General features: G+C 38.3%; 1 protein-coding gene across 2 annotated transcripts in view; it reads right to left on the minus strand.

The window, feature by feature from the left end:
* The window catches only part of FBN1 (fibrillin 1), a gene marked incomplete at its 5' end in the record, with an annotated part of 146,244 nt that overhangs the window by 92,951 nt on the left and 40,497 nt on the right, over positions 1 to 12,796 (minus strand). For both annotated transcript variants that reach the window (XM_084267944.1, XM_084267945.1), the window contains one exon: positions 1,044 to 1,241. In XM_084267944.1, coding sequence (XP_084124070.1) covers positions 1,044 to 1,241 — 198 coding nt within the window. The remainder of the gene's footprint in view (positions 1 to 1,043; positions 1,242 to 12,796) is intronic.

Consider the following 12,796-nt stretch of genomic DNA (forward strand, 5'->3'; position numbering starts at 1 on the left):
TTACAGTGAGAGGGGGAATGGAATGGCTGAGATCAAAATACGTGCACGTTATGCAGCATACACAAACATGCCCATCTCAAAGTTCATCATGCCTGTCTGCAGCCACCAGCCAGGACTTGGCCTGTGACAAAGGATATCTACATTTTTAATGCAATGGAATGCCTTGAAGTCCTTCACAGGAATTTTATGATTAAATAAAATAACTCATAGATTTATAATCTTTATCTCCTCTATTTTAAAAAATACTGTAACTTATTATAAAATGTTACATGGATTGAAATAAACTAGCCCCAAAGATACGGTCCTGGGAATGTATAATCCACATCAGTTTAATACATAACTGCCCCTGTTAACTTTCTCCTGTTTCCTGCCAGACATCCAGACAATAAAAGAATTTATACAGCTGGAAGTATTAGAATAAAAGCCAAAAGCAGTGTAAGGACTTTCTATGGTAAGGCATGCTCTGAAAGAAGTAAGCAACATCTGGGTGGATTTTACGATTTGAAACAAATGCAAATGCATTTCCAAAATTGTATAAAATATATAATAGGGCATTTCAAATGGCACGACATGCACTTTTCACCATGTTGAAGCAGTGTAGCTTGGGAGATAAGACACCCAAGATGAAACCAAAATCAACAAATTTTAGGTAAAAAATCCCACACCAGATAAATAGATCAGTACTGCCAAAGATTGATTTTTGCATGTTTTGAGTTCTTGTTGAAACAAAATAAATTCCTCCATGGAATGATCAAGTGGTACACTCAGAAAAGCACCATTACTGAACCAAAGGAAAGGGCTGCTGGCAGTGAGAAATTCATTAAGATGCTGGCTGCTCTCACATGACCTAAGTTACTAATGTACTCACTTGAACATCAGGCACTCACTGAATCATGAAGTAATGCATCTGACAATGTTTTTCCATTCTTCACACATATAGCTGAGAATGGCTTAGGACAGGTTATTCACAGCAGTGTAACTCAATTAAGATTAATCCAGTAACAATTTCAACAGCTTTTGGGGAAGCTTTGCTGCTAACTTACCTTGACAGGCCCCAGTTCGAATGTTTGGAATGAAGCCTCGGCGGCAGGGATGCGGCTGGGCAGGACACATTTCACAGGGGTGGCCCCATGCTCTCCCAACTGTGGCACAGCAAAGGGTTTTTGTGCAGACTATTCCACTGAGCTGTCCCTGGCACATCTGGTTGGTTATTAAAGTGAAGCAAGGGCCGGTCCTGTAATCTGCACCAAAGACAGGAAACCTGATCAGCACCACGATAAAAGCACACAACGGAACTCATAACAAAGAAAACCAACAGAATATTTAAACAAGCCGCCTTCTGCACAAAAATTGCCCACCAGCCCAACAATTTTACTCAGCAGTGTTCTGCTGAGGATTTTTTCCCAAGTTCTCTTCTCATTGAAATCCACTGAAAATAAGCAGCTCTATAAATACATTGTGACTGTTTCACCAGGAGTATTATATACTTAAGATTCTGCAGGTCCCCTTCGCTGTTTGATTTAATCTCTAGTAATATGCTTTGGGAGGCCTCTTCAACAGTTTGTTTTAAATATTCAGTGCAACAATTAAAGTAATACTGATAAAAGATTTAGGATATGTTTATTTTTATGAGAACAAATGCTGTTCTCACATGAGTCTCAACAGACTGCAGGAAGTTTTTTGAGGACAGTTTTCGCTGTTATTCAGGCATATGCTGTATGAGGTATGTGGGTAAGCTTTGCCTACAGCTGAATGGAGGGCATGTGGAACACATCTGCCTTGATTTGTTTATGGCAGGGCAGGCTACTTAACCAACAGACAGAATTAAGCTAAGACGTTAATAAAATACTAGTAGGCTTTATTTTGTTCCATTCTCCAAGGGCAACAACCAAATAGTGGTACTGCCAACTCCTGCAGTCTCCTGTATATCCGGGGTGGCACACCAGTTACTCCTTCACAAGCAACCCTAACATGGTTTATGTCATGGTGCTCCAGGAGAGAGCCCAGCATCCTGTATGTGCAGCCACCAAATTGTCAACCTGGTGTTTGTCTGTACTGAAATAGTTACTGGGTGCCTCAACAAAGGTCACTAGGCAATCCACATTGCCTTATAGTCATGACATTATAAATTCTTCCAATTTTCATGCCACTTCCAAACTTTGTTAATGTTTCCACTAAACCACTGATAAAAAAAGTGTTAAACAGGGCAAAAGTAAGAATGGATGCCTTTCCCATCTACCCCATCTCTCCACACCAGGTGCACCTTGAAACATATCATTTAACTAATTTTCATTCCAATCCAAGGATGCTGTGTCCATCTACTATAATTCTGATTAATCAAGCCACTTCTTGATATAATAAATAAAATGTTTATGGAAGTCCTGTAAGCCATACAATAGTGCTATACTGTTCCTATTATCTTCATCAACTAAACATGCTCTCCACAGAAAACAATATCAAATTAGTTCAAAAGAAAGTTTCTGATAAAACTTCAACTAATGACACTAAATACCATTTACTCTTAATTAACTACGTATTACATTTTATCATTGCTTTTGTATCTTTTACCTATAACAGACCTATAATCACCCAGATCGTCTGTTTTCTTTTTAAAATATTGGTACAACAATATTTTTCTTTCAGTCTCTGGAAGTTTGTCCTGTATTTCCAGGTTTATGGACAATTAAGCTGCATGATATGAGAATGCTTTAGCTAGTGCCATTCAGCCTCCTTGAGACTGAAAAGATCAGATTGCAAATATAAAATTTCTGCCCTATTCCCTCCGAACAGTACTGAACACTTCACACTCCTCCTCTCTAGCAATTCTATTAGCCTCATCATGAAATGCATCAGAATCTCTGATAACAACTTTCTTACCCTTCATGACTTCTTTCCTTTTCATCAAATTAAGTCATCTTGGCTTGGAATTTCTTACTGTGTCCCTCCACTTCCCACTTCATACTACAGCTTCTCTCAAGTTAGTTTACCATTTTAAAGAATTTTCCTAGCTAGACAGGCTTGTTTGTCAAAGCTTACATTGCCTCATTTCTCATTGTAGAAATGTGGCTTTGGAAGCATGTAGTACCATCCCAAATATTACTGGCTTTATCTTATTCCTTCAACACACAAATGAATACATGTAAGTCGTGATCATTTATACCTATCAATTAAAAACCTTTAGTTCCAAGATCGATTATTCATCCTTGAACAAAATGAGGTCTAATAAAGCTATATACTGTACACAAAGGGTGCAAAATTAAAACTCATAATATTAAAACAATATACGACGACTTCTTTAGAAACACCACAGTTTTGTGTCGGCAACAGGAAATCTCCAGTGTACCTCCTCAGAATGAAATCTCTCATTGTAGACTGTCCCTATGCCATTTATATATAGACGGCTTAAGAAGGAGTCATTTTGTTCTCTGTCGCAGCGGGAAGCGCACATCAGACAGTAGTGAATAACCCATCTTGTATTTTATGGTAGAATATGAACGGATCAGCATTTACAATTGTTTGCTTTCAAGCTATAAATGACTTAGCGGTGGCTAATAGGACTTAGAAACATGGTGAACCCAATGAGGTTAGCTTTATAATCCTGCAAATCTTTCCACAAGTTTTCACTAACAAGAATTAGATTAAATAGGCACTCAAAAGCAAGCAAATTCAGCTCCTATTTATTATCCAAGTTGATAGCACTTCAGTATGGAGAATTATAGACTTAATTTTAACTAAACTTCCTTCTTAGTACTCCATTTTCTGCTCAGTGCAGCTTTCCTGCTATTTTCTCAAATATAATCTCTTGCCTTTTCACAAGTAAGATTTTCTTTTGTGTTCTTAATGAAAAATTGTAAAGGTCAGAAAATGCATATGAAAAAGATCACTTGGATATACACACCAACTTATGGCCACAGAGAAATCCACACTTCAGGTCCATCATTTTTAGACAAGGCTTAATAAAAAGAGTGCTAAAATGAAAGCATTCTTAATATTGAGCTTTGGATTTTTTGACACGTTACAAGATGAAGACCTATAAGAAGGAGATGGGATTCCAATAACATGATAGTAAAATGAAAAAAGAATGGTATCACATGTAAAGAGACTACCTTGAGTGACAGACAGCATTTTCTTTGATTATGTTTGGTCTTAGGAGTTACGCTGATTTCAGAAGATGCAGTAAGCTGTAAGGTCTATGCTACAAGGCACTGACTTTAGATATGAGCTTTCAACAACAATCTTTATTTTTGCAGCAAGGTTTCCACTAAACCTCTCATTTGCAATTTTTCCAAGTTACTTCAATGAGTAAAGATCAAGCATAAGGTTCCAAGGAGTTGAAGAGAGAGAAAGGGGAGAAGTATACCCAGAAAAGCTACTACACTGTGCGTGTTTTTTCTCCAGAATTAGTTTTTTATCTGAAGAATGTTGAGACTGACTTTTAGTAAAATTATTTTTAAAATGTGTAACTGAAAATTCAAGTGTTTTAAGCCACTCCTAATGCAAATTTCAGCAAGTGCAAGCAGCCTTCAGAAAGACATTAGTCATATTTATCTAACAACTCTATCTGCTTCTTCACATACTTTTTAGCTATTTTGATATGGAATAATTCCACAGGGAGCCTCAGACTATTGAGAACATGGCAGAAACTGTAAAACTACATTAAATTCATATACCATCAAAAAGAGCAAGAGGACAATAGAATGAGGGTTGCTTATACTATGCAAGAATCCAGCTTATTAAGTGCGCAGGAAAAAAAATCAAGCTGCATTTTGATGTAGAGCTCGTTCCTGTTTCAGTCACAATCATCAAATAATTTTAGTTATCTTCTCAAAAGATCCTTTATGTTCCTAAAAGCACCAGAGGCTGCTGAAATATGTAGTACTGGCAGGCTTTGATCAAAACCCAGCACAGCAATAAGTAGTGATAATTGTTCCAAGTAATGCTGGACAGCACCAAAGAGACTCCAGGATAATGCAAGACTTTTGACATCAGATACAAAACTAAAGCCCTCAGCTCATGCTACCCTCTGTTTGTTTCCAAACACAATATAGGTTTAAACATAAAAATACAGTTTAAAAAATTTTAAACTAATGGAACCCAGATTAAACAATTAGGCTACTGCAAGGATGCTGGATGAAATTCTGGTCACTCTTTCCTCCAAGAGCCATTCCCTATAAATCTCCTAGAAAGAATTCTCTATGTTTCAAATTAGCAGCCCAATTTTCCAAACTGTTAGCCACCCATTAGGATGGTTGACAGACTCCTCCACCTCTGTTAAAATGAATGAAAACTGAATGGGTGCAAAGGTCGAAGGACAGAGCAGTATTTATCTTATCACAATCAAGATCTCATTACTGAAAACAGGAAAATGAGTACTGTTCTTCAGTTTTTGGCATGTGCTGCCCACACAGTGCCTTGTGCTGCACACCGGCTGAGCAGCAAACTCAGACCGTTGGGTTAGCACTTCGCATAGGTAAATTCTACATGAACCTCCAAATGAGCCAAGACTGCTGTGTAACTAAAACCACCCTCAGCAATGCAAACTGGCAACTTTCCCTTTCTTTAGAACAAAGGAAAAGGGAAAGAAGTGAATATTCCATTATCGTACAAATAATGAAGGAAAGGTCAGAAGGCAAGGGCTCTAAGGCAAGTGACGTACCTTAAAGCTGATCTTTATTACAACTTACGTTCCTGCCTAGCAGCATTTCTGTTTCTGCTGTTTGGTGGGTTGTTAGTTGGGCTTTTTTACCAGCTTGAGATAATAGAGGAACATTGGAAGTGAGAGTGCACAAGGCCGAGAGTATCTGCAAAGCCTGCTCATCACAGCTCACATGTGACCTGCTGCACTAGATAGCCCATGTCACTCCTTGGCCAGCCATCAGCAAAGAGAATTACAACTGATTGTACCTGAGCATGCTGTTTTGGAAACTGAGCTCACACAGTCAAAGAACAACACTAGCTAAAAGGTTGGCAGTCTGAGTTTCAGGTAGCAGAATCCTTTTAATCCAGTACACAACTTTTTTTTTTTCTCCCAAGCATCCAAACCATATATTTCTAACGAAAAAATAAAAAAGGATAGCAATTCTCATTTTCAGAAATGGATTTCCAAAGGAGTTTCTAAAATTTTCCAGTCGCTGGACAGAAATATATGGGGAAAAATTAATGTTGGGAGAAGGGAACTCTGAATCTATTAACTCAAATGTCACCAATAAGAATGATATAGGTATGACATTAAGCAAATTATGATTCTGGAACAGAGATAAAGACAAGGTTTTTAAAAATCACCTTTTACTGAGCCATGAATGAACAATCTTAAATGAATCCTAAAAATTCACAGATGTAATCGTATTTACCTAGACAAAACTCCTATCACTCTTCCCAAGTTTAAAAACCAGGAATGGAAGATATGTGTATCAGGTATTCTGATCTAAAATCTGAAATAAATGGTAACACAACAGCAGCACAGATATGATAGGAAACATCAAGTCTTAACATTTTAGTTCTTTCAGAAAGTCATGTTTCTTGGCAGGTTTGAAAACCATATGATATGTCTCACTGTACAAACAACTACATTGGTTAACAGGAAAACAGCTCCTATCACCATGTATTTCACCATACTTCAATCATTTTATTCTCTTCAGAGCAGGTAGCAATACATTTAAAGATTATAGAGAAAACCCCCATGTGCCTCATTTCAGGAGGCAGGGTCTGCTGTGCCTGAAATGAGAATTTCTGCAATAAAACTCCCAAAAATTACAGAGACTCTCAGAACTGACACAATACCATGGTGTGACCAAGCTGGCTGCAGCAGTAAGCACCACCACAGCACAGAGTTACAGAATACAAAGCTTTAGCATTTCAGACTCAAATTCCAAATGCCCTTCAAAGTCATTCTAGGGATTTTCAGACACCCTAAAATCTCCTGATAAGGACAGAGAGAACAAGCATGATGTTTTATACACGCACCCCTCCCAAAGGTTAATGCAAACCTGTGTGTCACTGTACCAGAGAAACAGTGAAGGGCAATATGCTCCAGTCTCCATTCTCACCCACAAAATGTTCCTTTCAGCTGCTTGTAGGCTACCACAAAATCATGTTTTGCATACAGGACTTTGTGGTTTTTAAGTGCTGGTGAGAAAAGTGAATGACCCCACCCAGGAACCAATGGGATAACTATTATTTACCTCTGTGTTTCCTAAGAGAGGACATGTCACACAAATCGCTTTACAGAGACCAAATCAAGAACAGACACATAACACAACATTCCCACATTAGGTCAATGCACTGACTTCCAACCATTTAAGAAGTCAGACACAATAATTCTCTGTCCACAGGTGACACTGAAATGCCAGTTGATAAATGCATCCAATCACAACACTCTTTTTTCCACACGGGCCATTTCCTTAAATAATTACTCACTGTTAAGCACTCCCTGTCCTCTCCTCCCCCCAGCCAGACACCATTACTCACCCCAGTCAGATCCCAATGTGTCATCATTGGAAAGTACATGGCAAAGATATCAGAGGGTGTTCAGAAGGAAAGAAAACAAAGTTTTGTAAATATTCTAAAACTTACTTCCTACGATGTCTACCACTTTTTACCAAGAGGTTCGGTCTGTTCAGCTGTGGTATGTTAACAATTATCAGTGTGCCACTTCTGCCTGCTCCCTTCCAGTACCACAGACGGCTTCATATATTAGCAAGACCCTTTCCCAGCTGCTTCAGCACACAGTGCAGCACAGAGCTCACACTGCTGAGGTTTAACATTGGCTGGCGCTGAGATGTCACTGGAACTGGGGACTCAGAGTGCAACCATTCAGGCACTGTTTCTGGCAGAGGTGGAAATCTGGCAGCAGAAATGTCTCAAAATACCACAGCTGTGCTGCGGACAGATCACAGCTCCAAGTTGCCTCTCGTTATTTTAACAAGAGTAAGAAACTTCTATGGAAGCATATCTAACACTTGCAATAAGTAACTACCACTGGTATCGTAACTCTGTAATCTGTATTAGTCAGCCACGAAAGTTAGTTACTGTCTCATATATTCCAGCCCCAGGAATATTATCCTCTATTTCATGACTCTGATGACCCCATTTCTGCATGTCTTCCTCACCTTTGCTTGTTGCAAATTGTTCTCATATATTGACTTGTTGGCACACTTCAGCCTAAATTTATTTTCCATTCCGTAAACTGCTTCACAAATCCATTTCTGCACAGATGATTTGTTTAACATGTCTACCTAGCAAATATTATCTAGTCTTCCTAGGATACTGGTTAAAGAACAGGACTTTTCAATAACAGCTTACTAACCATGTGAGACTAACACGATCAGTTGCATTTGATGTACAGAACAATTCAGGCTGACCATTTTCAAAAGTATTTTGGCAACCCATTTTCAAGAACAAATATACAACCATTTTCATGCCAATTCTGTTCTCGCAACTGACCCAGTTCTCGAAGTCTGTAACTGAAAAGTAATAACATTACAGTAATAAAATAAAAAAATATTGTTCAAAAATTATTATAGAATTGGAGTGATTTGTTGCACACATTTTAATCCAACACGCAGACTAAGCATTTCACCAAAATCAAGGCTTTAGCTCTGTTGTTCCCAATTATGTGCGGCAGCAGGCCAAATACAGAAAATTGTTACCACATTTTATTCTTTTCCATGATGAAGAAAACAGTAAGCAAAGCAGCTAAATGCAGAATAACTTCTCATTTCTGAATAATCAGTTACCTGACAAACTCTAACCCACCCTACTTTGCTGTATAAGCTACAAAGGAACATTTTTTTGCAGATTTTAATTTTTCCAATTTCTTTCACAGGCTAGCAACAATGAAATACAATTCTGAGTTGATCTCCATCTCTCTTTTTGCAAAAATGTATCTAACTTCAGTGACATATTTATTGTCAAGACCAGATGATTATTAAGCAGAATGGATTCAATTGAAGAACTCTGGAAGCTTCACTTAAAAATAAACTTCAGCCAACTTGTTTTTAAGGAGTTCTTAAGAAGTGCCACGTTATAGAAACTCTCTTAACATACCACAAAGTATTAACTATTAAATAGCAAGGTAAAGACAAAGCTAGTAGACAAGCTCTGTACATTTCTTCTTGTTGGCTCCAGAAGACATTGACTATAAAACAACTCAGGCTATCCAACAGTAATGCAAAATGTCTAAGAAAAATATATCCTAATGACTTGCAGTATATTAAATAAACCAGCATCCAAAGAAGGGGAAAATGCTTTCAGACAATGCAACACACAAGATTTAAAGAGATAGGGTTCACATTTAAAAGGGAGAAGGAATAGTACAATACATTAGAAATCACTTTTTTTTTTAAAGTATAAATGTTCCTCTGCAGTGTCATGAAACACAATACAACTGCAGAGCACTGGAATGAAACTCCGTCCAGAACTGAAAACGGGTTATAAATAAAAAGGGGAGGTGAGAGGGAGGAAGAGAGCCAATTTCACTGCTCAAGCTAAGTAAAATACAACCAGTAAACATACAGCAGGAATGGTGAGAAGTCCACACACTTTCACTTAAAGGCAAGGCAGTAAATGCATTGCTGTTCAGGGTGGTGGTAGGTTTATATTATCATAATGGCACATGGACAAATAACTTCTGTGGTTCTACCAGAATGCAGAACTTCAAAAGTCCTGGCAGCTCTTCAGCAAGGTAATTAGAGCAATCAACAATTTCTCCTTACTCCTTTATAACAGCTGCCAGGAATCATCTGGCTCATCTTAAGTGAGCTGCCTCTTTGCTATAACCCAGAAGGACCAGCACTCCTGAGAAATTATGGAAAACATCTACTGAATAAAAGCAAGGAGCACGCAGAGTGTATGCCCATGAAGATCCTCATCCACACGGTGGAGGATTCAGTGACCAAATTTCTTCAACCAGGCACGTGCCCTGGTTTTTGTATTCTCAATACTTCTCAGATTCATGTGGTTTCAGTGATGTAATTTAAGTTATGACAGATCTGATATGATGTAAAGACTGAATATTTTTTTACTAGCCTGAAGCCTCTGATAACTAATACTGTTCTTTTTGAGTAAAGTTGTAGCAGAGTTTATGTTGTACATAGCCAGCTACAAAATACACAAAAATTTGAAAAAAAAATCAATATTTTGATTTCCAGAGAAATACTTCAACAATTATTTAATTTCATGACTGCACAATAACCCCGGAAAAGTCTCAGAAAGCGTTACATATTTAAGTCAATAATGTACAAAAATTGCTTCAGACACTAATATCTCTCACTCTAATGAAACACACCAACTGCCTAACTGAAATACCACGCGAGCCTCTGTGTTACGGGAGATTCCTCCCTCAATGAAACTGTGGTATCACTCTGTGTGCACATCAGTGTCACTGCAACCAGAACCTGGCTCATTTTGCATAACCACATGCATGGGTTTAAACACATTAATAACGTGTACTACATTGAGTAAGTCCGATGGCATCCCTGATGAAGTGTTACAGAACACACGGCATAATTCTGGAATTATCTCTTGTATTGAACACCTATTGCTAGAAGTAGGAAACATCTCTTTCCAAGAAGGCAAATGATCCAACCTTGACTCACAAGCGTTTTCAACTTTTTGCCCTTCTACTCAAAATGCAAGCAACTCCCCATTCTCAACATATTGTTGAACATTTAATGTTTTAATAGCATCTGTGGCCTTTTATTTGTCACACTTGCTGTGTATGCCTTATTGTAGTGTAACATATTGCAGGTCTATTTTTACCTCAGCACTGGAAACTGGCATCTCTCTTACCTATTGACAGTAATGTCAGGTCCTAAGATTTCTTTTGCCTCCTCACATGGGGCAAATCATTAAAACTCGTGAAACAGTTACCAGCCTGACTGCTTTGAGTACGAACATTCAAGGTCTCCTCACAGATTTCTGTTTCTTCCCTGTTAGATAGGACTTGTTGCTTTTCTAGGTGCACAGACATGGACATCCAGCATCAAGTCCAGGTCCCAGTTGCAAATAAACCCATTGGCTTTGATTAGAGAATGACAATTCAGTGGGGGAATCCCATTGCCTGTGCATGCACACACCCACACACGGAAAACAGCCGGTGTTGAGGGGGTGAGGAAAAGTGAGAGATCCACCCAGCTTCAGAAGCCTCTTTCCAAAAGCTAGGCCATACTGGCACGATCAAAAGTGACACACTCCAAATATATTTTGCTAATTATGTGCTCACGGGGAATAGCATCAGTATCTCGGAAACTGTAGTTTGTACTGAATGGCCCATTACACTGATCGCCACACTGTTTTGGATGATTCTCACCACTTATTTTAGGGATTCTGAGCTGAAAAACAAGGTTTCTCACACCTCCATGCTGCTTAAATCCCAGTGGTTCTTCAAAAGTGACTTTTTCTTTATTTTTTGCCATGACAATCACTGAAATATATCTGTGTATATACATAGAACATCTGAAATTAATGGTTTCAATTAATGGTGTTCATAAAAGTGGTGGGTCAGATCATACATTAGTGAGAACCAGCTAAGTAATTTTTATTTGGGAGATGTTAGAGAAAGGAATCAGGGGTTCAGCAAATGAGCCAGGTGTTTGTGAATGGCAAACTAGGGCATTGAAGGGAATGAACAGTCCTGGTCTGTTCTTTGTATATGTCAACACGTTAATGCTGATTTCATAAAAAACAAGAGATCACAGTTGAAGGATGATGAAGGATATATATATGTATACACGCATATATATCCATCAGATGTGAGGAGATATATTTTTATATATATCCACACATACTTGTACTACTTTTTTTTTCCTCTCCCATTTGGGGTAGAAAAAGCAGAAGTTTTGTTATACTCTGTCTGGCTGTGCAGAAAGATATGCAAATACTCAACACAATAGGAATCACTCAGATGTAGGTCAGCAAACTGCAAGCCTCACTAACTCCCAACACAGAAGTACTTAACCTTTGAGTAATGGGTGCCTTAGCCTGTCACACGACCCAAGCTTCCCTTTCTCAGTTTACACCGCATGGTGTAACACACAACAGAGCCTGGCGTATCAATGCATCACTGCCAATGTATCATGACATACGAGTAGTATCTGAACCTAAAACATATGAAAATTAGAGACACAGAACACTGAAATCCTTTAAATACATTTTCCATTCTTAAAAAAAAAAAATTCAAGTGCCTTGTAATTAAGCACAGTATTTACAGATTTAACTATGCTATTTATTGACAAAATAGTAATTTATGTAAAATTTACAAAGCCCTTACAGGCTTTGCTTCTGTTTACAGATAAAAGTATCCGCAGAAACTGCTGTTGATCCAGATGCCTGTCTAATACATAATACTTCACAGCCTTACAAAATGCTGTGTATAAAAGAATGGAAACTGCTTTTTGGCCTACTTTCTACACTGACATACTGAAGAGGAGGGATAGTCTTGTGGTTGAGACACTTGGCTGGGACTGAGATGACCTGGGTTCAGTTTCAGACTCCGCTACAGACTCCCTGTACGCCCTTACACAAGTGACTTAATCTCCCTGTATATTAGCTCCCCACATGTAACGTGGGGCTGCCAATACTTCTGGATGCTGTTGGGGTTTTTTCCTCTTCAGACTTCACAGCCTTTGGGACACAGACTTGTGTGTTTTCTGAATGATAAAGGGAGCCTCAAACTGAGCTCAGGCCGCTTGGCATTATTGTAATAAAATAAGACTTTTTATGTAATCTTTTTCTGTTAAGACCCTTCAAGTTTGAGTTTGTTTTGTTTTTAATGTTCAATTGTCAGTTTCTAGTAAAA

The sequence above is a fragment of the Gallinula chloropus genome (genome assembly GCF_964237585.1).
Source record: "Gallinula chloropus genome assembly, chromosome: 9".
NCBI classification, from domain to species: Eukaryota; Metazoa; Chordata; class Aves; order Gruiformes; family Rallidae; genus Gallinula; species Gallinula chloropus.